The 25,667-nt window shown below is 42.0% G+C and overlaps 1 protein-coding gene across 1 annotated transcript in view; it reads left to right on the top strand.

The window, feature by feature from the left end:
• Positions 1-20,287, top strand: part of GALNT2 (polypeptide N-acetylgalactosaminyltransferase 2) — a 101,472-nt gene extending 81,185 nt beyond the window's left edge. The window contains exons 9-16 of the mRNA XM_064158507.1: positions 1,919-2,006; positions 3,100-3,203; positions 4,153-4,279; positions 8,030-8,122; positions 8,307-8,390; positions 10,844-10,970; positions 15,342-15,461; positions 17,239-20,287. Coding sequence (XP_064014577.1) covers positions 1,919-2,006; positions 3,100-3,203; positions 4,153-4,279; positions 8,030-8,122; positions 8,307-8,390; positions 10,844-10,970; positions 15,342-15,461; positions 17,239-17,394 — 899 coding nt within the window. The 3' untranslated portion in view covers positions 17,395-20,287. The remainder of the gene's footprint in view (positions 1-1,918; positions 2,007-3,099; positions 3,204-4,152; positions 4,280-8,029; positions 8,123-8,306; positions 8,391-10,843; positions 10,971-15,341; positions 15,462-17,238) is intronic.
• Positions 20,288-25,667: the final 5,380 nt, after the last annotated feature.

The raw sequence follows: 25,667 nt of genomic DNA, 5'->3' as shown, positions 1-25,667 counted from the left end.
AGGGCTGAAATAATTCCAAAAGTCTGGCCAATACTAAATCCATGCACTTCATAGTACAATTGTGGGTCTTTTTAAGGGGGGATTTGCAAAAGTGTTTATGCTGCTCTGAGAAGTCCTTTAATTACTGGACTAAAGCGTGGTTAACTGAGATCTAGTCATTTAGAGTATGCCTGTGATGCAGTTTACACAGGATAGAATTTCATATTGAATATGCACTTGTGTTTAAAAATACTCCTTTTACAGAGCTACTGATATTATCTCATTGAGTGTATATTTTTCCCAGAGTCAGTGAAAATGGAGATGGCAAACCAGTTTTTGTGGGTAGACAATTCATGCACTTGTTCGAAGTTCATTCGAGTGTGGTGTTCCAAAAGAGACCCCTTGTGTTCACTGCAGTATCTGTAACTCAATCACTTCTGCTGCAGAACAGTAGGGTTGGTATGTTGTGGTGTTCTGGGTTTTTTTCAAGCTCTCTCAGATGCAAGTAATTTTGCTGGGTATGGATGATGAAATGTGGCTCTTGAGCTGCTTGGAAATATTTGAGGCTCGTTTTACTTCTCATGCTGGAGGCTTTGCAGTGCTATTGATTGTAGGCGTTTTACTGTTTTGATACTTGGGAGCTTTGGATCAGTTAGAGAGGCTTTCATTTTAGAGTGCACTTCATGAAGTAACTGAAATGTGGAGAGAGAGTTGGCATGCATGCTGGTTGTACAGGCTGTTCAGGAAAAGGTCTGTGTTGTGTGAGTGTGTGATAAGTATCTTGAGAGTTAAAACGAAAACTCTGTAGTTTCCAGCTCTCCTCATCAGTCATTACTATGCAAGTTTACAGATGCAGACAGACTGTTTATAGGACTGTAATTGTTGTCTGTTTACTGTACTTTTCCCCCACTTCCCCACAGAGTAGTTGCTTTATCTTTTCTGCTGGAGAAAGAAAAGTATTGACATCTGTGCACCAGAAATCTGGAAATTACTCATTACATGACTTCATGGGATCTAAATGTGTTTGGCAGCAGACAGTCTGTATCAGGCTGATTTGCTAGGTGTACTGGGAGAGGACTGTGGACCTTGTGTAGTTATTTAATAGGTGTTCGTACTTATGAGCATAAGCTTTTGAGCTCAAAAACTGCTATGAAAGTATTCCCCGTAGGAAGTTTGTCTTAGTGTATCATTGCTGCAAGGAGGTAATTCAAATAACTGTCAGGTTGAAAGCTGCTGTAAGGTTCACCTTGCCTGTTCTGGTGATCTTTATGTGCTTCTCTGCTTAACCCACAAAAGGACCAGACCAGCTGTTGCTGTGTACACACATGAGGGAAGTAAGGTGTCGGTGCTCTAGCATTTGCCTTGGGTTAAAAAACTGTTGCCCTTAGAAGCATGCAGTGGGAAAGAAGGAAGTTGAATGAATGTTAATAAGATAAGTGGGAGCTGTATAACCTGATGTGATCTTCATGGTGGAGAGCTGCTACTGTTAGAGGAGCACCAAGAGTATAACAAAGCCTATGTGAATAGAAATATGTGATTGTGTGGCAGGAGTTGAAATGCAGTTGTATGGTAAAGACTGTTGGAAACATTTGTAATGGCTGGAAGACCTTCATATGATGTTCTGTTTGATGTAAAGCCATGAGACATGGGGTTATTGTATAAGGCTTTTGTCATTTGTTGATTGGCTTTCTCAGTTCTGTGTGATAGGTGGAAATGAGAAATCTAAGTTACTTTGTATTTGAGATTACTTGTCCTGTCAATGTCTTCACCTTTCATCTGGCATCCTGCTTGTTTGTTTCCTACCCCTAAGTTAGTACAAGTTTAAATTCTTCATTTAAGTTACAGTTCTGAGTGTTTTCAATCAACATTGTGTTATTACAAGTTGAATGATGACCTCAGTCTTTTTAACATTGTACTCTTGATGTTTTTCTTCTTGAAGGCTTTGATTGGAACCTAGTATTCAAGTGGGACTACATGACACCAGAGCAAAGAAGAGCACGGCAAGGAAATCCAGTTGCTCCCATAAAGTATGTCTGCATTACCACTTTGCCCTCTACAGTTTGTAGTTAGTAACTAAAGGAAGTTTAAAGTTACCTTCTCGGAGTCTGAAAGGGAATCTTTACTACAGCTTTCATTAATACGGAATTTTTGTTCATGTATATATAGCATTATGAAACTCTCAGAAATAAATTATCAATTTTATTTATATATATATAAAAAGTGCTTTAAAGCACACTAGCAGTCTATTCAACCTTATGTGATGGTTTGGATGTTACCTGCCCTGCCCATGCTTAAGAAAATCACCCAGACTAGACTCAGCCAAGCTGGAAATTAAGGAATGAAGCTTTATATTTACAGCTTAGCACAATATACAAGCAGATATTTGCAGAATATACAGCTATAGACAGAAATAGACAAGTTAAGAAGTAATACAGAAACACAACAGCCCTCACAGAAACCTGAGTCCCCAGGAGGGGCTCCCAACCACCCTTCCACCTCCTTTCCACCCCCCTACCTTATCCCAGACCTTGCCTTACATTCAAGATGAGTTTGGAGAATTGGCATGGGGGGTTAGAAAGCAGAAAGATTAGTTGAATAGGCAGCAGGTTAGGGAGAAAAGTGCAGGCAGCCAGACCAGAGAGCAACTCTGTTACCTATGTTTGTGTTCTTGTTCTTATACATCTCAGCAAGCCCGTGAGTGCAGTAGACATCAGCATTGTTTCCTTTTCACAGCCTAAAATCTAATTCCTCTCACTAAAATATCCCAACTAGGCTCAAACTAGCACACCTTAAAAAGAAAAAAAGTAGGTGTTACTTTATTTGATGTTGAAAGGTTTTGAAGGTTGAAAAACAGCATCAGTTTAAATGTTTTGCTCTTGGCTGAAATTGTCACCCTTTGCATAAGGAACTTGTGAGGCAAAAATGGAGATTTGGAAGCTGCCTCAGAAGGTGGTCAGAGCACTACCCATCACACAGACATGTGTACAGACAACATCTGAAGTGATAGATGCAAAATTATTCAGTGGCATTGCAGATTTTTTCAAGGAGGTGTCAACCTTGAGGTGCAAACAGTTACCTCCCTGTTCATGGTTCTGTAAGTACATTTTCTTGTCTGTTTAGGACACCCATGATAGCTGGTGGACTGTTTGTGATGGACAAATCCTATTTTGAAGAACTGGGAAAGTATGATATGATGATGGATGTTTGGGGTGGAGAAAACTTAGGTATGTATATTGTTTTTTACCTTCAGATTCATCTTGAAAGAAAACAGGTTTCACATGGCCTGTTCTTCCCAGAGAGAGTGATTGGCATTGGAATGGGCTGCCCAGGGAGGTGGTGGAGTCACTGTCCCTGGAGATATTCAAGCAAAGCCTGGATGAGACACTTAGTGCCATGGTCTGGTTGGTTGGCCAGGGCTGGGTGCTAGGTTGGACTGGATGATCTTGGAGGTCTTTTCCAACCTGCTTGATTCTATGATTCTATAAAAGGAGGAATAATCAAAACTGAAACAGTGCTACTGGAAGCATCCTTCCTACTGTGTTTATTTGGAACGAATGAGGAAAAATTCTCTTTCAGCACTAGGTGACTTCATCTGTCAAAGTTCGAAGTTGAGAAAGATGTACATTATTACTTGATCTTTTCTCTCCTGGGTTACTCACAAGATTGACTAGTAATTCTACAGTCCCTAACCTTCACTTTACAGAATGCACATCTTCAAATCAAGACTGACTCGATAGAACTCCTTCCAGTGTTGGGGAATGTTTGGTTATCTGCCATAATAATTTAGCAGCTCAAACCTTGATTTAATTTTTTTCCCCACTGTGCTATTCTATTTTTAGCTGAAAATGTTTGGGTTTTAATAGGCTTAACCATTAATTTACCTGTATCCCCTGTTGCCTAGTCTGTTTTCTAAAGCATTGCAATAGTACAGTTAGACCTAAATTGCTGTATCCAATTGCAGGATGGTTTATGAACGTGGGGAATGCTGGTAACCTCAGATAGAAGATTTATTTCTCTCGAGTTTAGAGAACAGTAAATGCTTAGCTATGCCTTTTTCCTTATCCTAAAGTCTGATTTTCTCAGCAGTAATCACTTAAAAGCCCTCTGTAAATAGCCTGCTCCAAAATGACAGTGTTTTGTGATATTGGTCCTTGATTCGTGTTTTTGTTTCAGAGATCTCGTTCAGAGTGTGGCAGTGTGGTGGGAGCCTGGAAATCATCCCTTGCAGCAGAGTGGGTCATGTATTCCGCAAGCAGCATCCTTACACATTTCCTGGTGGGAGTGGTACTGTGTTTGCAAGGTAACTGGATAGCAAGGTCTGGGATTTCTTCAGACGATCAGCAGGTGGCAGTAACTTCGTTTCAACAATCTTTTCCTTTAAAGTATTTGCGATATTATCTAGCGTGAAAAATATTAATTAGAAGGAAAATAATGACTTTGAGACAGCTACACAGACTGAAAGGAACCTGAGGTGAAAATAGGAAATGTCTAGAAGAACACAACCTGAGGATCTGGATAGAGAAGGAAAGGCTCAGTTTGACATTCTATCAGTTTTGAAAACTTGTTTATTTGGTTTTAGAGAAGGCTTCATTCTCAGAACCATCTCATAAATCTTCCTTTTATAGAAACAGCTTTATCATTCAGTAAGAGCCAGAATGCACTCAGTTAAATATATCTTTTGCTTGCTTTTTGTTAATCCATGATCAATGTGATAAGCAAACAATTACATAGCCTGATTCTGGCATTCATGTCAGTCTGTTGGCAGCTTGGTTCTAGATCGTATTTGCCTTTCCTGTTCTGCGTTTTAAAATGTTTTTTTTTTTTGCTGTAGACCTAAGAAATCTGCAGCATGAAGAGCTTAGATTAATGTTACTGTTAGTACAACGTATAGCAGTAGCTGAAATTCTCCTACATGGAATGAGAAAAGCAATTCTCGTTCATGCCCATAGTGATTAAGCAATGTGATTAAAGCTATGGCACCAGTCCATGGCAGATATTTTGATCAAGACGCTTACCAGCTGCAACAGAGGAATCACTTGTAGGTGTAGGTTTTTATGCTCAGGGAGCTAAAGAAGTATGTGTCTCAGCTAAAGGTTCTGTGGATTGAGAGCTGCAAATGGTATTTTTTATTTACCCTTGAAAGGTAAGCTCAAACTCTGCTTAACATGAAGCAGATACAGAGTGCAGGTGTCTTTAAACTCTTCAGAATGTTCTAAGCTGCCAATATAGTTGGACTTCTGTTTCATCTTAAATTGAGACACCTCCTTAGAGTGTCATTCTTGTCTTGCATTCTTGTTATACCACCAAGATGACTCTAGTCAGTTTAATAGTCTGCTAAAATAAAGATAGTGTCCTGTTCCATTCAGTATTTATAGTAGGGATTTTGCTGGTCCTCTGTTCTTTGAGATCTCCATTTTATGCTACAGTGGAAAATTAATAGTAGTGCTTCTGAGAAAGAAATATAGCAATGAAAATCACATCTCTATTCCTGTATTTATAGTGTGCATCAGCAGGTAGGCTTAGGATGCAATTGTTTCATTTTCACAGCAGGCTTTAAGAATAGAATGTCATAAAAAGGAGCATGGTTAATAAAAATAAATACATCAACTGTGCAGTTTCCCAACTCTTCTGCAGCTTTTCCATCTTTTGGTTGTTGCCAAAGTGTGTTTGGCCTGTGGGCAGCCAAGCTGATTACTGAGCAAGAAAGAGGGGGCAGGTGCTGAGTAGCTGGCTGACACTTACAGAGGCCTGAGAGACTGTAAGTGAAGTCAAGCTGAAATAGCTCTCTAATCTGGATTGAATGGGATTTTGCTTGCAAAAAAATTTGAAGAATCTTTGCAAGGAAAAACAGTTCTTAAATTAAAAAAAATGGAGATCTGTCTTGCAACTGCTTTCCTCAGCAGCCTACAAGAATTCACTTTACTGCATCCAGTTCTGGAGCCCTTATTATAAGAGGGATGCGGACATGCTGGAGTGTGTCCAGAGAAGGGCCACGAGGACCATCAGAGGGCTGGAGCAGCTCTGCTATGAGGACAGACTGAAAGAGTTGGGGCTGTTCAGTCTGGACAAGAGGAGGCTCCCAGATGACCTTCTTGTGGCCTTCCAGTATCTGAAGGGGGCCTACAAAAGAGCTGGGGAGGGATTTTTCAGGCTATCAGGGAGTGACAGGACTAGGGGGAATGGAGCAAAGCTGGAGATGGGGAGATTCAGACTGGACATGAGGAGGAAGTTGTTGAGCATGAGAGTGGTGAGAGCCTGGACTGGGTTGCCCAGAGAGGTGGTTGAGGCACCATGGCTGAAGGTGTTAAAGACCAGGCTGGATGAGGCTGTGGGCAACCTGCTCTAAGGAAGGTAGGGTGTCCCTGGGTATGGCAGGGGGGTTGGAAGTGGATGTTCCTTGTGGACCCTTCCAACCCTGACTGATTTTATGATTCTATCTTGCGTATTTTTTTTCGTTTGAAGTTGTTACTGGCTGACTGAATTTACTCTAGTTGCTTTAGATGAATTTACTGCCAGATATAAAGTAAGCTTCAGAGCATGACACATGCAACTGAAATAAGGCTTCATTTTCTTAGAATGAAATTACAAACAATAGAAGTAAACAAGTTTTACATGGAAGCCAGCAGATCAAAAAAAGGCATTACCTTCTTGTAGTCCAAAAAGAGATCTAAAGACATTAGTTACATAAATGAAGGAGTTTTAGTCACAGGTAAGTTTGATCAGAAGAAAAGAATTTAAGTTAGTGTTTTTTCACATTTATTGCAATAATTAACCTCTCTCAAATTTTAAAGCATTGAAAATGTTTCCTAATTACTGTTTCGCCTCTGTTACCTCAGCTGCAGCAGACTTGCTTAGTTCATAGCCTTAAATGTCACAACATGTCTTTTGAGAACTTTGAGTGCTCTGCTGCTGGGAATAGGATGAAGACTAAAAGTGTCTTCCATATGTTAGCATATATCTTTTCAGAAAGGGAAGAGACATGATTTAATATTGCAGGTTGTTGAGGTGTGTGTTTCCAGTTAGCCCACTTGTCCAGTTGAACACACACTGAACTTGGCTTCTGTGAAGTTACTGTTATAAAAAGAGGGGAAAAAAACACAATAACAAAAAACCCCACCACAACAACAAAACCCACAACACAAAAAAAATAACACCCTAACAACTTCTATGAAGTTTTGCAGAAAGAATCAGAATGGGAGGGGTTGGAATGGACCTCAGGAGATTGAGTCCAACCCTCCTGCCAAAGCAGGATCACTGTGATAGTTTGGGTGTTAACTGCACCCCACTCTTATGAAATCACCCAGACTGGACTCAGCTGAGCTGGAAATTAGAATGAAGCTTTATATTTACAGTTTATCACAATATACAAGCAGATATTTACAATAGATACAGCTGTAGACAGAAATATCCAAGGTGAAAAAAGTAATGCAGAAACACAACAGCCCTCTCAGAAGCCAGAATCCCCTGGAGGGGCTCCCAACCACCCTTCCACGTCCTTTCCATCCCTCTACTTTATCCCAGACCTTGCTTTACGTTCAAGGTGAGTTTGGAGAATTGGCCAAGGGGGTTAGAAAGCAAAAGTATTAGTTAGACAGCAGGTTAGGGAGAAAAGTGCAAGCAGCCAGAGCCAGAGCAAGCAACTGTGTTATCTATATTTATGTTCTTGTTTTTATACATCTCAGCAAGCCTGTGAGTGCAGTGGACATAGCCATTGTTTCCTTTTCACAGCTTGTAATCTTATTCTTCTCACCAAAATACTCCAGCCAGACTCAAACTAGCACAATCACCTAGGGCAGGCTACAGAAGATTCTGGCTGAAAATCTGAAGCACTGATGAGTGTAGGAAAGACATAACTGAAATCATTGTGTTTAGAATGAAATTGGTATTACCCTTTGACAGTTTTCCATTCCTTGGGTCTTTAGCAGGGAACCTTCTGTCTGGATTTGAGGCCACTGACTGTGTAGCCCTAGGAAGGATTAAAATCAGTCAATGACATGGCTTAATCACAGCTAGATAAAATATAACCTCTGTTTCTTATGCTTGTCTCTAGAAATACACGCAGGGCAGCAGAAGTCTGGATGGATGAGTATAAAAACTTCTATTACGCAGCAGTGCCTTCAGCCAGGAATGTACCTTATGGCAAGTAAGTCTCAAGTGTTTCTTTACTGTGTTCCATTATTCTTCACCACCTTCTGAGGTGAAAGCAGTGCTAGCTCTCACATGTTAACCTCTTTTAGTTGTACAGCTCTTGAGTTTTCTGGGTATTCCTTAACATACGTGAAGACAGCAGCCTGACTTTGAAAACTGCTCCTTTTTTTCCTCTCTAGTATTCAGAGCCGAATGGAACTCAGAAGGAGACTTAGCTGCAAACCCTTCAAGTGGTATCTTGAAAATGTTTATCCTGAGTTACGGTGAGTTTTGACTGAATCATTGATGATATGAAGTGATTTTCTTTCCCCCCTCCCCAGAAATCATCAGTTTCTCTTCCCTCTTCCTTAGATGTAGGTTTTGTTTTATTTGCACAAGCAATGCCTCATGCAGTTATTCAGTTTGTTTTTGTCGTCAGGATTTTTCTTTTGGGGTTTCGTATGTGGTTTTTCTTTACTAAATTCCGTTCCTTAAGGATCCATTTCTCCCTATTAACCTGCTTTCATTTTTCTCCTTGCTGCAACTACACGGCATGGTCTAGTTGACTGGATAAGGCTGGGTGATAGGTTGGACTGGATGATCTTGGAGATTTGTTCCAGCCTGGTTGATTCTTATGATACAGCTGCAGTAGCAGGTATTTTAGACATCAGTGTAGAAAGGATTTTGCTTGCCTGGGCCTGAAGTTGTTTGTTCAAAAGTGCCTTAAGCTTTTGCCTTTGCCTAAGCATGTGCCTAGTTGAGTGAAGAGGCAGAACCTCAGTGCATTACAAGTAGTGGGAGTCACCAGACAAAAGGGCCTTGCATGTTCGACAGAGTAGATGCCTAAGACTCTTCAGATGCTGAGTCTTCTTTCTGTCTCCTGTTCTCTGTCACTAGATAATCACTGACTTTTGGAGAGAGTGAGAAGAGGGAAATGAAAGGTAGCATGACTATCAGTTTCTGCAATGCAAATGCTTCCAGACTAGTGGAAAAATCCTCAGGGAAGCACTTTTTGAAAGAATATAAGTATTTGTAGTCAATAACCCATTAATAAATACGTCTGTCAGGTCTGAGTCTCTAAACTAGTTTTGTCTGCTGCCATCCCAATATTGGCAATACAATGGTAAGATATTGTGTGTGCTTTATAAGAATACTTGGATTTTTTTTTCCTCCCTGGGGCCATTTCATGTCTGTAGAGTCAGGTAACTGCTGGTGTCATAAAGGCTTGGAATGCAAAAGCAACCAGCCGTTACATCCCTAGTGAAATGTGTGCAGAACCACACATACCAAAGAGTCTCATAAACCAGGACAATGCTGAGGAAGTAAGTTATTCTTTATTTCCTCTTAAAAGTGCCAGAGGATATCCCATTTTTATTTAATTTGTCAGTAAAATTATGTCTTGCAAGCTTTCCTGGAAAATGTGCTCCTGCAGGCATTAAGTGCAGTGTTGTTTTGCTCTGTGTACAGAGTTAACCCTCCTGGGGGGAGTGAGCTTGAACCTGACCTCGGCTGGTCTTGACCTCTCCCCAGGAGTGGGTCTGAACACTACCAGGTGATGGTGGTTAGCCCACTCCCCCTTCCTGTCTAAGACCCATAAAAGCAGGAGGACTTAGTGTTTGCACTCTCTCTCCTGCCTTCCTGCTTGCCAGAATTCACCATTCCTGTTTCCTGCTGCTCTTTGTCCTACCACGTGGCTGTCACCCACGAGGCAGACAAAACCCATTGCCATCAAATCTGGTTGTTGTATATTTACATGTTTTGCATCTTATTTTCCCTTCCCTATGCCTTTGTAACTTCCCCTACCTCATATACCTTTTATTTGTTAAACTTTTCTTGTTTTAACTTCCAGATAGCAGTGAGATTCTTTATTTGGGTCTGCATACCTTTCCTCTAATTCCTTTTCTTTTGGGAAAGAAGGGGGAAGAGGGAAGGGCATCCTATAAATTGTTATTGGTTCTATCAACTCTAGTGGAGTCTCTGGGAAATTTAAATTAGAACCAAGATACTCTGTGTCATCTTTCACACACTCATTCTCCTGGGTTGAATTTGTATGCTCATACTATAGTCTGAAGTTTTCAAAGGAGTTACTGTGCCCTTCCTTGCTTTACTGTTTGACAATCACAGAGGGACTCCACCCCACAGTGGTACTTTGTCAAAGGGTTTTGCCTGGGTATTTTCATACCGTGGTTCTAACAACTGTTATAAAAGTAGGATCAAGAAAGGATTGGTGTGGGTTTGGTTGGTTAGGTTTTTTTTAATTCCTAACTCCTCTTCTAACACTTAATAAAAAGAAGCAAATGTAAAATGTCATGTTTCTGCCACAAGCTAGATTAGCTGAAAAAACAAGAGGGCCTGATGATCTTAACTGATAGCATTAAGCGTCAGTGACCTTAAGAGATGATGTTAAGTCATCTCTAATTTGCTTTTTGAGCAGAGTTTGTATGCTCTTTCTCTGATACAAGTCTTTTTGTATTCTGTCCCAAGCTTGCAAGTTTACTTGAGTTTAATCACTTCATAATCAGATAATTGCCTTCCCTCCTCGAGAGATCATGGAGATTTCGTGATAATAGTCATGGGATCAGTCAGGGTTGGAAGGGACCACAAGGATCATCTAGTTCCAACCCCCTGCCATCACTCATCTTTTACCCATTTTCTTAAAAATATTCTTAGTAAAGACAAGGAGATAAATAAAAAATGAAGAAACTGAAGTCAGCATATATTTCTGGTTTTGTTTTAGGGTGCCTGATCATCAAGATATAGCTTTTGGGGCTTTGCAGCAGGGTAGCAATTGCCTTGACACATTGGGCCATTTTGCAGATGGTGTTGTTGGAGTTTATGAATGTCACAACGCAGGGGGAAACCAGGTCTGTATGCCTTTAATACTACTGTTGTTTTTCCACAATATGTGATTATTTTTGTGAGCAATTGATTGGTTTCATTTGGATTTTTTTCTTTTTTGTGGTTGGTTGGTTTGTTTTAAAGTGAAACTGTTTAGCTCGAGCAGGTACTTGATGCTGCTGATAGGAAGATGAACCCAAATCAGCCGATCAAGTTGTTGTAACAGATTGTCTAAATAATTTCTCTCTCAAATATGAATTTGTATTCTCAGGATTAGAATCTGAGCCCACAGATTCATTCAGTGTGCATCAGATTATCACCTTCACTTGTCTCTAATATTTGCTTTTACTCTAGAAGCCAGTAACTCCTTTCCCAGGAAGAAGCTTTGCTGTGATGCCTTTAGTCACTTCCAATTTTCAGTAGTGGGGTATAGAAAAAAATCTGCTTTAAATCCCTGTTTTGCTCCTCTGAAAAACAGAGGTGCCTACATGTCATATCCGACTCACTCACTGGAAGAGGAGTGTTTCAACAACTCCTTTCTAATCCTACTCCTAAACGAATTGCAAATGTGTCAGATTTGTAAAGGAGAGCATTAAGTATCTCAAAGAATCTATGCAGCAGTGACTGAGTTATCATTTGTGAAATACATGCATATGTGCTCACTGTCATCTGCTGCTTTGTCACTAAGTTCTTTTCAGAATCAAGCTGAAGATAAATTGTTAAGATTAACACTTGAAGGGCATTTGTTAAAGTAGAAGGCTGACCAATTATAAATGTGCTGTTGAATGAGTATAAGAATTTTGCTCACTCTAATTTAAGTTAGAAGGGGAAAACGCCAAAATCACACAAAGCCTAAAATAAAGAGGTTGTCTCCTGGAAGGTGTATTGTGTGGATTTGAGGGGATTGCTGTCACATCTTACCCCTGTCGTTAAAGAGAGTGTGTCTGTGATAGAGGGGAGTTCCTATCACCTTTGTGAAAGCACACTCAGCTTTTCAAAACACCACAGTGTGTTTTAGGAGAAGCCATTAGGGTGGACGTGTCAGAATTGCCTTGGTGCACAAATCTGGGAAGTTTCTGGTGGTGGTGTTGTGTGTTCTCTGTATCTACACAGTCGTCTTCCTCTTTTGGAATCCACTCACCTCCATCTGACCCTCTTCCACGTGCTTTGTTCTGTAAGGCTGACTTTGAGAGACCAATGTACAAACCAGCTCTGAACAGGTCCCTGTGGAAGGATGTTCAGACAGATGAAGAGGCAGAATGGGTCAACTTCAGGTTTACTGTCCAAGCAGAGATTGGATTGGAGGGAATAAACAGCATGGGAGAAGAGGAATAAGAAACAAGCCACAATCTTTGTGCTGTGTGTTCCACACCTGCTCTTAGCAGGTTTGGGCAGGGAATTTGAAGAGAGTACTCTGTTTTATGCTCAACACAGCTTCAAATGCAGAATTAAAGTAAAAATGGGATTCTGCACCTGACTACTCTCCAGGCTGGTAAAATTCACTTATTAAAAAGATAAGTGTGCATCTCTAGGGGGCTGAAGAATTTGTGATGTATTTGATGATTATATGCAACATGTAGGGTTACGATAAGGAGCTAAAGGTAAAGCCAAATGCATTTGGGTGCAAGGGGGAGATTTCAGGTTAGTGATGTTCAACTAACTTTTTATTTCTGATTTATGACACAGATTTTTTTTATCCAGGTGCCCTGGTTTTCAAATGGGTAGACAGAACTATTTGTCTCTCCACCCTGTGTCCTAAGCAGATACAATGCTTGCTTTTCATCCTTGCTTCTGGTGTAGTTAGACTTGCTTCATCTTATCTCCATTCATACCATGAAGAGCCTTGACACACATGTATCCAGCAGCAGAGCTTTTGTGAAGCATCACCTTTGACTTTTAAATGTGTCCTTTTCTCACATCATTTCTGTTGTCTGGGGCTCTTGCAACCTTTTGATGGAAGGATGAAGATGTATAAAGCAGTATTTTCAAAGCTGTTACTTTCTCTGGCTGCAGGGTTCTCAAAGACAGGTTTTACCACTTTCCTGCTAATATTTTCACCTGTCACTGTTCAGTACATATCTGATAAGAAGGCCATCTGTTTTAAGGGCACTTCTGATTCCTGCATAAGCTCTGAAAATAATTTGCTTAATTCTTTTTAAGTTGTTAAAAGTGGCTATTAATTAGTTTTGTTGATGTCTTATGAGCTAGACAGAACTGAGAAGGCAGTTTTGCTGTGGTCAAAGGTTAACATAGAATTAGAATCAACCAGGTTGGCAGAGACCTCCAAGATCATCCAGTCCCAACCCAGCACCCAGCCCTATCCAGTCAACTAGACCATGGCACTAAGTGCCTCATCCAATCTGTTCTTCAACACCTCCAGGGACAGTGACTCCACCACCTCCCTGGGCAGCCCATTCCAATGCCAATCACTCTCTCTGGCAACAGTTTCCTCCTAACATCCAGCCTACACCTCCCCCAGCACAACTTGAGGCTGTGTCCCCTTGTTCTGCTGCTGGTTACCTGGCAGAAGAGACCAACCCCCACCTGGCTACAACCTCCCTTCAGGTAGTTTTAGACAGCAATGAGGTCAGCCCTGAGCCTCCTCTTCTCCAGTCTAAACAAGCCCAGCTCCCTCAGCCTTGAAAGGAAAAGTTTTCATCTGCAGAGGTTGGGAGGCAAATGAAGTGAATCACAGAGTTCCCTACCTTTGCTTTGTTTTGCATAGCTGTCTTTAGTACTTGCTTAATGTGGTGTCCATCTAATGGCTTTCTACCTATATACTGGTGATTACTTGTAATCACACAGGTCAGAAGTTCTGACTGTCGCCTGAGCATCTGTTCTCAAAGGACTTTAATTGTTGTTAAATCTTCCGAATTTAGAAGTGATTATGCAACCCAAAAAATCAGATATGGTATTAGAAAATGAAAAAGTAAAAGAATAGAATGGGATTAGTCATTTGATTTTTTTCAAAACACTAATTACTTGCAAAAATAATGTTTAAATGCAGCCAGGCTTGGCCCTGTGTACCTAGGCGTTTATATTATACAACTCTGAATCCTCTTTAGTTGCTGGAGAAAAGCTAATCATGCCATTTAAGTAGATACAAGCATGATTTGGATGATTACCAAGAGTTTAGTTGATAAATCAGCTTCCTTCATCAAAGGATGATTAGACAATTGAAGTCCACTCTGGATCCTGGAGACCAAACTGGGAGGAGAGAGTCATGGAGGAAGTTTGAACATCAATGCAGGACCAGACATTTCATAGGTGGATGCTGAGATCAAACAAGCTGGGCAACAGTACACAGAGAGCAGCATTTCTTTGCTCTCTATTTAAGAGTTGTATATTTGAATGCATTGAAGGGAACTTCTGTTGTAAAGCATGCTGTGGATTTGAAGCAGCCTTCTCTCTGTACTCTTCAGTTTGACCCTCTTGTATATTACTTTCTGATGGTCTCTACCTGAAACATAGCCCTATGAGGAGAGGCTGAGGGAGCTGGGGGTGTGCAGCCTGCAGAAGAGGAGGCTCAGGGCTGACCTCATTGCTGTCTGCAACTACTTGAAGGGAGGCTGTAGCCACGTGGGGGTTGGTCTCTTCTGCCAGGCAACCAGCAACAGAAGAAGGGGACACAGTCTCAAGTTATGCCAGGGGAAGTCTAGGCTGGATGTTAGGAGGAAGTTGTTGGCAGAGAGAGTGATTGGCATTGGAATGGGCTGCCCAAGGAGGTGGTGGAGTTCGCCATGCCTAGAGGTGTTCAAGCAAAGCCTGGCTGAGGCACTTAGTGCCATGATCTAGTTGACTGAACTGGGCTGGGTGCTAGGTTGGACTGGATGATCTTGGTTGATTCTATGATAACTACTGTTTCCTAACAGTGATCGCAACGCTTTGTTTACTGGTGGGTAGGGTGGCCACTGGTGCTGCAGACCAAGCTTTTAGGGGGGTTATTTATATAATTATACGTGCACATATATATGCATTGTATATGTGTATATATATAAAAGTCCGTCCTACATCGAAAGTATGGAGGCAGTGTATGTGCGTGTGGAAGGGGAATGTAATACATGCAGGGGAAGAGAGAGAGAAAAATATAGCTGGATAAGCGCTTGGTCAGACTCGAGGAGCTGTGTGACTGCCTGCGGTGCTTGTGTGAAGCCAGCAGAGGGAGCCAACAGCCAGCCCAGCCCTGAGCTGGCTTGTGGCTACTGCCGCAATTGGCATTACTGTTCAAAAAGACCTTTATTCCTCTCCTCCTCTAAGGTAAGCAATGAGCTGTTCTAATTCTCATACCAAGTTATCTACAGGACTTTACTCTATGCTGTGTATTTAAGGATAGCATGTGCACGTTGTGTGTATTTAGTGTGCATAATTTTGTATGCTCTTTTCTTTCCTTTTTCTAGGAATGGGCCTTAACAAAGGACAAGTCAGTCAAACACATGGATTTGTGCCTTACTGTTGTGGACAGAGCGCCTGGTTCACTTATAAAACTTCAGGGCTGTAGGGAAAATGACAGCAGACAGGTTGGTATGGCATGAAAGTACTCTGCAAACAGTGGGGAAAGCTAAGGTTGTGAATGAGGGCCACGAACATGCACTGGTAATTACATCTGCTGTCCATGCTGCAGTTCACTCTGCCTCGCCGTCGTTCGTGTGTGTCAGGCTAGGATGTGTGATAGCTGGGCAGAGCAGCAGGAATAAGCTTGTTTATTGAGCTTTCCTTTCCATAGGCCACTGACTATCTTTTATGAACAAAGAGGTTCTGTCCCAGCAGTGGCCTCATGAAAGGTTTCACACAAGAGCATTGATGTGTAACATTCTTCAGCTGCCATGCCTGTTTTCTGATACAGAATAGATATTTCACAATGTACTTTTGAAAGGTCATATATAGTGAAGCTTGAAGATTATGTAGTCTGTGTCTCAGAATAGTGTGGCTTGGCTTTCCTTTCTTCTTTTCAACTGTGACCTGTTTATAACAGTAGTAGTCTCTTTCGATTAATTTTTATTAATACAGGATGGTGACTTCATCATTTCCCATGCCTGAGGAGAATCACATTCTCAGTCACCATCTTTCTGATCTAGTCCTATAACAATTCATCTCTGTCTGCCAAGTCATCATTTCTGATCATATGCCCGTTTCCTTGCTTCTGCATATCAGTTTCTGCAGACAGATCAATGATTCTGTGATTCCAGAAACTCTTTGCAGTGACTCCATATATATGTGTTCTTAAAGTTTCCCATGCAGCTGTATATACTGCTTTATATTGCAATCATACATTTTCACTGTGAGGGTGACAGAGCGCTGGAACCAGCTGCCCAGGGAGGTTGTGGAGTCTCCCTCTCTGGAGATATTCAAGAACTGTCTGGATGCGTTCCAGTGCGATCTGCTCTAGGATCTGCTCTGTCAGGGAGACTGGACCAGATGATCTTTCAAGGTCACTTCCAGCCCCTGTCATTCTATGGTTCTATGAAATGCTATCCTTGATGAACAAAGCATAATCTTGCCAAGGCACGATATGTTAGAAATGCAACAACAGCAGCAACAAAAATGAATGTCCTGGGATGTACTCTATCCTTGGCATCACCTTGGGCAGAGAGGTTTGACAGCACTGATTGGTTTTCTTCTGGATAGCGGAAAGAAATCTGTGTGACAGACTTCTGGACTTCTGTGAAGCTGTCTTCAGTGGTTGTGCTTCTTGCTTGGGTGTTCAGATTTTGTAGTGTAAGGTGGATGTGATTTGTGATTTTTATGGGTTTTTTTCCTTGCCTGGAGGTTTCACACAAGTAACATGGTGTGGCACCATATTTGAGAAGTGCTGAAGCAGAAGAAAATTATTTGGCATATTCTCTATCTATTGCAGTATGCTAGCTGAATAAACAGTTCTTTTGGTAGTGCTTGCCATAAGTACCCTTTTTCAAGGATCATCTAAACTGAGTTCTATTATTGCAGTTTTCACAGCTTTCTCAAGTGGGTGCTAGGGAGGCCAGAACAAGGGGACACAGTCTCAAGTTGTGCAGGGAGAGGTACAGGCTGGATGTTAGGAGGAAGTTATGGACAGAGAGAGTGATTTGACATTGGAATGGGCTGCCCAGGGAGGTGGTGGAGTCATTGGGCCTGGAAGTGTTAAGAAAAGCCTGGATGAGGCACTTTAGTGCCATGACCTAGTTGATAGGACAGGGCTGGGTGCTAGATTGGACTGGATGATCTTGGAGGTCTCTTCCAACATAGTTGATTCTATGACTTCAGAAGAACTCATCCTTTTCCTGTTTTTCCAACTGATAATCGTATTTTCTCTTCCAGAAATGGGAGCAAATTGAAAGCAACTCTAAACTGAGGCATGTTGGCAGCAACCTCTGTCTGGACAGCCGAAATGCCAAAAACGGTGGTCTCACCGTGGAGATCTGCGGTCCTTCTTTGTCACAACAGTGGAAATTCACACTCAATCTGCAGCAGTAGAAGGACTCTCATGCATAAAGCTCTTGTGATTCATAGACGTTGGGCAAAGTTTTGATTGAATTACTGATGTATTTCTTAAAACTTTCCACGGAACTTATATACCTCAGTATTCCACCTTTATCTGAAAGTAGGAGAGTGCTGGAGCAGACACCAGGGACCCAGGGGACTTGGAGCACTGCAAAGATGTCACTGAACATGACTGCAGCACAATTCCTTCTTCAAGTGAAGGCATCAACGGTTCCATACTGTCTTCAGTTATGTACTTGCACAGCAGATAACAAACTCTAGGAACAACTGATGCGTGATGGAAAAAATGGATCTGAAGAAACACTTGTGGGGTGGGGAACAGGGCATGGGAGGGAGGGTGGGAAAAATTACTAGCAGAAGGTCATATGAAAACTCCATTTGCTTAGAAATTATGGTTTGTTGTTTCCAGAAACAGAAGTTGTCATTTTGAAGTTTTGTTTCTTTCTTTTTTTTTTTTCTTCCCTCCTATGTGTCCTTGGTAATTTGAAAATGAACTTTTCTATGATGGACTCTAAATATAAATATATAAAACCATCTGTATTGTCAGATCCCAATGATTTATATCCATCTTCGTCATCCAAGAAGTGATTTGACAGATGCGTAGCCAGAAATTGGATTGAAATGCTAAGAGAGCAAAACCTTTCTGAAGATGTGGGTTTTGTGCTGCTGAGTACGACGTCCATGCTCACACTGGATGCTTTTGCTTTTGCAAACGGGATCTACTTTTTAACACTTTGCCCTCTCTGGAGATCATGAAGCTCAGGAGGAGAAAGAAAACAGCAGGATAAGCCCATGTGTCTGCACAGGCGGTTGCTCAGATTGGTTGTTGCGACTTGGGAATTTGTTACATGTGCTCTGGATATCCTTAAACTTGATGCTTGGGTTGATTTTTGCTCTGATACTTTGTCTTTAACTTTCTTTTTCCTTCATTACAAAATTTTATAAGCAGTGCAGATCTTTGGTACAGCCATGTACAGATCTTCAGTTCATCGCTGTTTCATCTGGGCCTTAATGAGAGAAAAGTTGTCTATAACTCCCCTTTTCAGTTGTAGAGATAAGATGGTAACATCACTGTTGGCAGCACAAGATCTGAGTTTTAATTTGCAAGGATGAGCAGCTCTGTAATATCTCTGAATTGCACTTGCTAAATTTAGAGGTCTGGTAATTGGGGAATATTCTTCCATGTTGTTTCTTCAAATGGAGCTTTGCAATGGATTCAGGCTTGGCTCTGGGAATCAGCCTGGATACCAGCAGACCTACGTGGTTTTACCCACAGAACCCATGCATTTTGCAGCTTCAGTCCAGCTGATGTTATTTTTGTATTAAAATAATAATACTGTCAAAGTCAACCCAAACTTTGACCTGTCCTTTATTATGTTTGCAAAGATGATGTAATTTTTTTATTAAGAGCAAATGCTTCAACGGGCTTTTGAAATTAAAAGGGAAGGCAAAGAAGTGCTAATAAGCTAGACAGCCTTGACAGAAATCAGTGGCAGACATGGGATGCCAGGAAGTGGGTTTGGTAAGATGGTGGATTTCAGAAACATGTGGGGGTTGATCATAAGGAAATTAAAATCTTCTGCTACACTGCAGTATGCTGGTACAGTTCCCCTCCTCCTTTGCTCCTGGGAGTAGTTCCTGGGTTTGGGGGTGGGTTTGGGTTCTTTTTTGATTTGTGGTGTGGGTTTTTTTCATGTTTTGGGGTTTTTTTGTGGGGAGTTTTTTTGGCATGGGTAGGTGGTTTGGGTTGTTTTTCAGTTTCCTTTTGGCTGCATCTGTATGTTAGGTGCAGAGGTGGTACTCTTCTGGGCAAAATGGCTTCAGCTGTGCCAATCAGTGTGCCCATAAATACTTAGTGCATCTGAAGTTATGACTTGCAAGTACCTGCATACCTTTTCAAAGGGGGCATTAAATCCTGTTTCTGCCATTCATCAACTGACTTTATTTATTAATAAATAATAGTTGGGCTTTTTCCCTTGCTTCTTCACAATCCACTTCCTCCAAAACTTCTGTTTCAGAGGCCATAGAGTGGATAAAGTATTCTTCACCTTTCAGTCTTTCGCTATCTGTAGCCTGTTAAGCTAGCTGAGAACTTGAAGAATGTGGTTCATAAAGATGGTAGATTTCTTCATATCCTGGAAAAATAAATGCTGTCATATGGGCTCAGCAGCATGTCCATTGGTTGAGGTTTTGAAAAGCATACTTTGAAAGAAAAAAAAAAACCCTAACCACTCAGCTTCTGCCATGGAGGTATTTCTATTTGCAACATCTGTTACAGTGAGGGTAGCACAGACTGCAGTCAGCAGTTGCAGCTCTGGGTGAGTATCAGCCTACTTCTTGTCTCTCAATCAGAATTGAGAGTAAAAAAAGGGTATTCTGTCTCTTTAAGTCTTTCATGTCAACTGCTAGCATATGAAATAGGAATGTTGTCACTGATCCCCTTTGCATGCTGTGCATAGGGGGTTTGACATAGGAGCTGTACCTTGTTTTTCCTTGAAAGAACAGCCAAGAAGTGGTATCCATTGGTTAAGTTTACATGAGGGTGTGCCAAAGTTACTTACTGTGATGTTGAGGGGGTTTTCATGTGGAAATGCACCCAGCTGAAAGAAAAAATAAGAGCCCTTGAAGCAAATTGCAGTGGAGTCTCCTGAGAACTTTTCTTACTGTCTTCGAAGCCAGAACGGTGTTGTCATTTGTTTTGCAGATTTTCAAAGCATAGTTTGGAAACTGTTTTATCAGTTGGTTTGAAAAGTCTGCTGTACAGAGCTTGTACTATGTTCATTTTATAGATGGAAACCATCCTTGAAAAAAAAACAAACCCAAAACCTGTTTTAACTTAAATAAAGAAGAATGCTTTATAGATAAATGTGTGGTGGTTAATATAACTTGAGTGAAAGCAAGAAGTCTGCCTTCAGCTTGTAGGTGGAAATAGTTCTCAAATGTTTGTGTTGCCTTGGTTATTTCATACAATTCCTCTTCTAAAAATGTATGTCCATGGGTGTGTATCTGCATTTGCAAAAAGACAGTTTGTTTGCATTTAATGTGGTGAATTTGAGGAAACTCCTCTTTTAAAAGCTGCTTTACATTTAGGAGTGAGTTAATGCTGACTGTAATCCAGCATTACAGTCAGTGCTGTAAGGCACTCCCTCTTCTGCCCCCGTAGGCTGAATCTTCTTCTACTGTCTGTCTCTGCCGCCAGAAACCATCATGCCAAGTCTGAGAGGGCTCCTGTGACCTGCAGGGTGACTGCAGCAGCAGCTTTCAGTTTGTCAGGGTGCCTGTGGACAGCAAGTTCCACATGGGCCTGCAATGTCCCCTTGTGGCCAAGAGAGCAAATGCCATCCTGAGATGTGTCAGGAAAAGTGTGGTCAGCAGGTCTAGGGAGGTTGTTCTCCCCCGCTGCTCTGCCCTGCTGAGACCATACCTGGAATGCTGTGTCCAGTTTTGGGCTCCCCATTTCAAGAGAGACAGGGACCTGCTGGAAAGAGTCCAGCGGAGAGCCAAGAGGACAAGTGGGGGACTTGAGCATCTGCCCTATGAAGAGAGACTAAAAAACCTGGGGCTGTTTAGTCTGAAAAAGAGAAGACTGAGAAGAGATCTAATCGATATATACAAATATCTGAGGGGTGGGTGTCAATCTCTTTTTGGTGGTCAGCAGCAACAAGACAAAGGGCAACAGCTACAAACTGGAACACAGAAGGTTTTGCCTCAACATGAGGAGAAACTTCTTTACAGTGAGGGTGACAGAGCACTGAACAGGCTGCCCAGAGAGGCTGTGAGTCTCCTCTGGAGACTTTTAAAACCCACCTGGGTGTGTTCCTGTGTGGACTGCCCTTGGGGATCCTGCCTTGGCAGGGTGATTGGACTCGATGATCTCTGGAGGTCGCTTCCAGTCTCTACAGTTCTGTGATTCTGTGATCTGCTCAGGTTGCCTTTCTGCTCTGTATTGTGTGGGGTAGTAATTCTGATGTCTCTGGTGCACTTGAAGCTAGATCAATACTACGTATTTAAAGCAACAAAAAACTCCACCTATTCTTATTTTTTTGTTTGTTTTTGGTTTTAGAAAGGTGTTCTGTGGGCCAAACACTTCACTAGTATAGAGAGCTTGCCAATGAACTTGCATGAGCACCGCTGGGGAGAGGAGATCGTCCACGGTAGGTGATGGATAGCTGTGAAAGCGTGAGATTGTCCTACTGCTGTGAGTGGGGCTGCACCCAGAGCATGGTGTTTGATTTACAGCGTCACCTTGGCAGAAGTGGGCTGCAAGCCAAACGTGGGAGAACAAATGAGGTAAAAAAACCCTCATCTGTGAAATTTTGTCAGCTTCAGAGACACCTCAAGTATGTTCTTGGGGCATGTTCTTTTTTCCCCGCTCTGTAAGTTTCTTTGTCTAAGAAACTTAGTTTTGCAGCCAGTCCCAAGGATGCAATCAGCCAGCATAACTTGGAGAAGCATTTACAGGAACAATTTAAGCACATCTGCACTTCAAAAAATCTTGTCAGTACCATTAAGCTTTCACATTGTAGAAAAGGAGAGCTGATGGGTGCAGAGTTACTCTCCCTGTGCACAAGAATAAAAACACCCTGACAAACTGCAGCAAACACAAAGAACAACCTTGCTGATTATATCTGAGAAGGCAAATGAGGATTCTCCATCTTAAATGCCCTTTAACACCTGTAGGCAGACAGGTACTGCTAAAGATAATTACAACAGCTTCTGGCAGTAGAAGCTTTTAATCTAACCCAGTGTTAACTGCAGGGGTTTGTCTCATGTCTCTCCCCAAGGTCACACATTGTCTGTGCATGCTGTTCTCGGCGGCCTTCTTAGCTGAAGTGTGACTGAATGAACTGGCTAGCAAATTTTGCTTTACTTTTGATGATGGCTCCATTGTTTCCTTTGCCTTATACCCAAGTATATGCATGAAAAAAAAATTCCCATTCAGTGTAGTTCATCTTCTGGAATCTCAGGTCATGCTTTTTAGTCAGTTTCTATAGAATGCCTATCACTGTGCGTAAAACCAGATATATTTATGCTCCTTTTATAAAGGAATGTTTAACCTTTTCCTCTTTTGTAGGTTAACAAAACCATATTATCAAATTCAAAGATGCCTGTGAAAGCTGAATATTGGGAGAGATTAAATGGCTGTAATCTGCCCGTGGTCCTGTTTGAAATGGATCTTACAGAGCATTGTCCAGTTCCCGTCTGGGGTGTTGTTGGGTCCTGGCATCTGTAGCCAACCCTGGGCAGCAGGGGAGGTCATGCTGAGATTCAAAAATTCTTTGGAGTAAAGCAAAGCAAACAGCTGATGAGTTGGGTTTGTTACAGCCAGTAAAAACTCTCGGTAATGGACCAGAGCAGAGGAAAAATGGGAATAAAAAGGAAAGGGAAACTTAGAGTGAACGAAGTTAAGCAAAAGAAAGATATCACCACTCTTGGTCCTCACAAGGTCTTGCAGTGAAATGTCTGCCATTAGCCTTTCTTTGGTGCTGTTGCAGTGGTCTTAAAATCAGGAGAGAGGAGTTTGTTACAGCCAGTAAAAATTCTCGGTAATGGACCAGAGCAGAGGAAAAATGGGAATAAAAAGGAAAGGGAAACCTAGTGTGAAGAAAGTTAAGAAGCAAAAGATATCACCACCCTTGGTCCTCACAAGGTCTTGCAGTGCAATGTCTGCCATTAGCCTTTCTGTGGCGCTGTTGCAGCGGTTTTAAAATCAGGAAAGAGGAGTTCCTGCCTCTGCAGAAATTCTCTTTCCATTGTCAAGCCATTCCACCAGGCCAGCAGAGCTATTAAGTGCCAGCAGAGCTATTAATTTCCATCAAAGCTGTCTATTCAGATCAGGTCTGTCACAAGTCATTTGAAGACAATAGAGTCACTGAGCTCTCCCAGGTGTTCCTGCCAGAATCTCAGTTCTTTTACAGTGTTATACTTTTGTATACAACTTCTACTTTGCCTTACATGTATTGAATGCAGATACTGCATAACATTTCTGTGATCCTGGGTTGCATGAGTGCACCACCTGTGCCCTCGTCCAGCCTGCAGTACAATGAATCATTTCAGAGCAATATCTTGTTATAAACTGCTCTAGCAAGAGGCTTCTTCCTGTGCAGAATGATTGCAAGTGAATGGAAACCACTGAAAAACAAAGCAGTCTAGGATAATAAGCCCTGATTACAGGCTGAGCAGAAATGTCACTGTTGCATCTTTTGTTAGCCTGCACATTTTATTTACAGCTTAACATCTAGGAGCTATTTTAAGATCTGCTAGTAATCAAGCTTAAAAAACTGGGAATAAAGTCAGTCCACAGCTGTTCTCTCTGTACAGCCTTCCAAGAGCTCATCTGAATGAGTGCAAAATACCCTTTTGATTTGATTTCTTGCAGCACAGCAGCGTGTTGTTGCTCTGTATGTGAGAAGTGGGACACGTTTGATTTCAAGTCCCTATTTCTACCCAGCAGATGGTTTTAATCCAAGGATTGTTGGGGTTTTTTTTAGGGGGGGAGGGAGAGGGGTTGTTTGGGGTATTTTGTGGGTTGGTTTGTTTCTTTTCTTTGGGGAGGGGAGGGAGGACTTTTTGTTTGCTTGTTGTGTGTGCAGTTTTTAGTGGGTTTTGTTTGTCGATGTGGTTTAGCTTTAGGTTTGTCTCTTTTCGGAAGTGTGGGTTGGGGGAACATTGTTTGAGGGCTTTGTTTCTGTTTTCATTTTTAAAAGGAGCTGGAGGTATGTTGTGGAGGCAGGGAATTAATGTGGCTGATTGTGCTAGGTTGAAGCTAGCTAGAAAGTTTTGGTGAGAAGAACTAGATTACAGGCTGTGAAAGACAAACAAGGGTGATGTCTACTTCACTCATAGGCTTGCTGAGATATAGAACAACAATCCAAACGTAGATAAGGCACTTCTTCTTGGGGCATTGCCTGAGCTGCATTTCTCTCTAGCCTCTCTGCTGTCTCTCTGATTAATCCACTTTGCTTCCTAACCCCCTGGCTGAACCTCCATTCTTCCTTGGGACTGGGGTAAGGTTGAGAGGGGTGGGAGAAGGTGGAAGGGTGGTTGAGAGCCCCTCCTGAAGACTCTGGTTTCTGGGAGGGCTGTTGTGTTTCTGTATTACCTTTTACCTTGTATATTTCTGTATATAACTGTATATACTGTAAATATCTGCTTGTATATTGAGCTAAGATGTAAATATAAGCTTCATTCAAATTTCCAGAGCTGGCTGAGTCTAGTCTGGGTGATTCCCAAAGTGGGGGGGGACACCCAAACCATCACAACCAGTCAGGAAATATTAAAAATATAATTACTTTGTTTTCCTGGAACCCTGCCCCCAAAACTATATACAAAATTAATTCAGTTTAATAGCAGATTCCGTTTGATTGGGAATATCTTTTTAAAAATATATATATTATAGATAATTTTAGATATTTAGGAAGTCAGCAAATAGAAAAGGCTAAACTACAAACACAGCTTTACCCCACTACCAATCAGGCTGAGTAGAAGATTAAGGGAAAAGCTACTCACAAAGGTGAGATGGCCACTGGGCAATGATCCCTTACTGGATTCTTCTGCAGGAGCAGCCTTCTGACGTTGCAGCCAATATCCAATAATAGAGATCCACGCCACAGAAGTCCAAGACAAGTCATAGAGCCGCCAACTTGGAGATGTCTCAAACACTTCTTCCTGAGTGGGATGGTTGCAGGACGATGCTGCCTTCACAACAGCAGGGGAGAGCCAAACTGCTAGGGTCCCCAGTCCGGGAGGCAGCCAGGACGCTGGCCACTGCTAGGATCTGAGGGAGGTCTGCTGGTGACTCTCAAAGGACCCCAGGCTTCACAAGGCTGCCGCTTTGCACAAAGGGTGCACAAGTGGGGAGAACTGCCCAAAGCAGGGACAGGATAAAACCAAGAGCCATCCAAAAGCAGGGACAGTCCAGTCACAGCAGGAGCCTATCTGGCCAGGCACTCTCTTAAGGCAGAAGCGCCTTCAAGACAGGAATTAATCAAGGCAGAACCCTCAAGGCAGAAACTCTTGCTCTATTTATCCCTTGTCCATTTATACTGGGTACAAAAACACAGCTAATCACCAGCCCGCTTTCAGTGTGGGCTTCCACATGGGTCAGCCCATGGAGATGTTTAGGGCCAGGCTGTTCCAACCCCCCTGCCATGCCCAGGGATGCCCTATCCTAGAGCAGGCTGCCCACAGCCTCAGCCAGCCTGGCCTTAAACACCTCCAGCCATGGAGCCTCAACCACCTCCCTG

The sequence above is a fragment of the Pogoniulus pusillus genome, chromosome 18 (assembly GCF_015220805.1).
Source record: "Pogoniulus pusillus isolate bPogPus1 chromosome 18, bPogPus1.pri, whole genome shotgun sequence".
In the NCBI taxonomy this organism is placed as follows: Eukaryota; Metazoa; Chordata; class Aves; order Piciformes; family Lybiidae; genus Pogoniulus; species Pogoniulus pusillus.
Note: the sequence above shows the minus strand (reverse complement) of the source record. Positions and strands in the feature narration are given on the sequence as shown.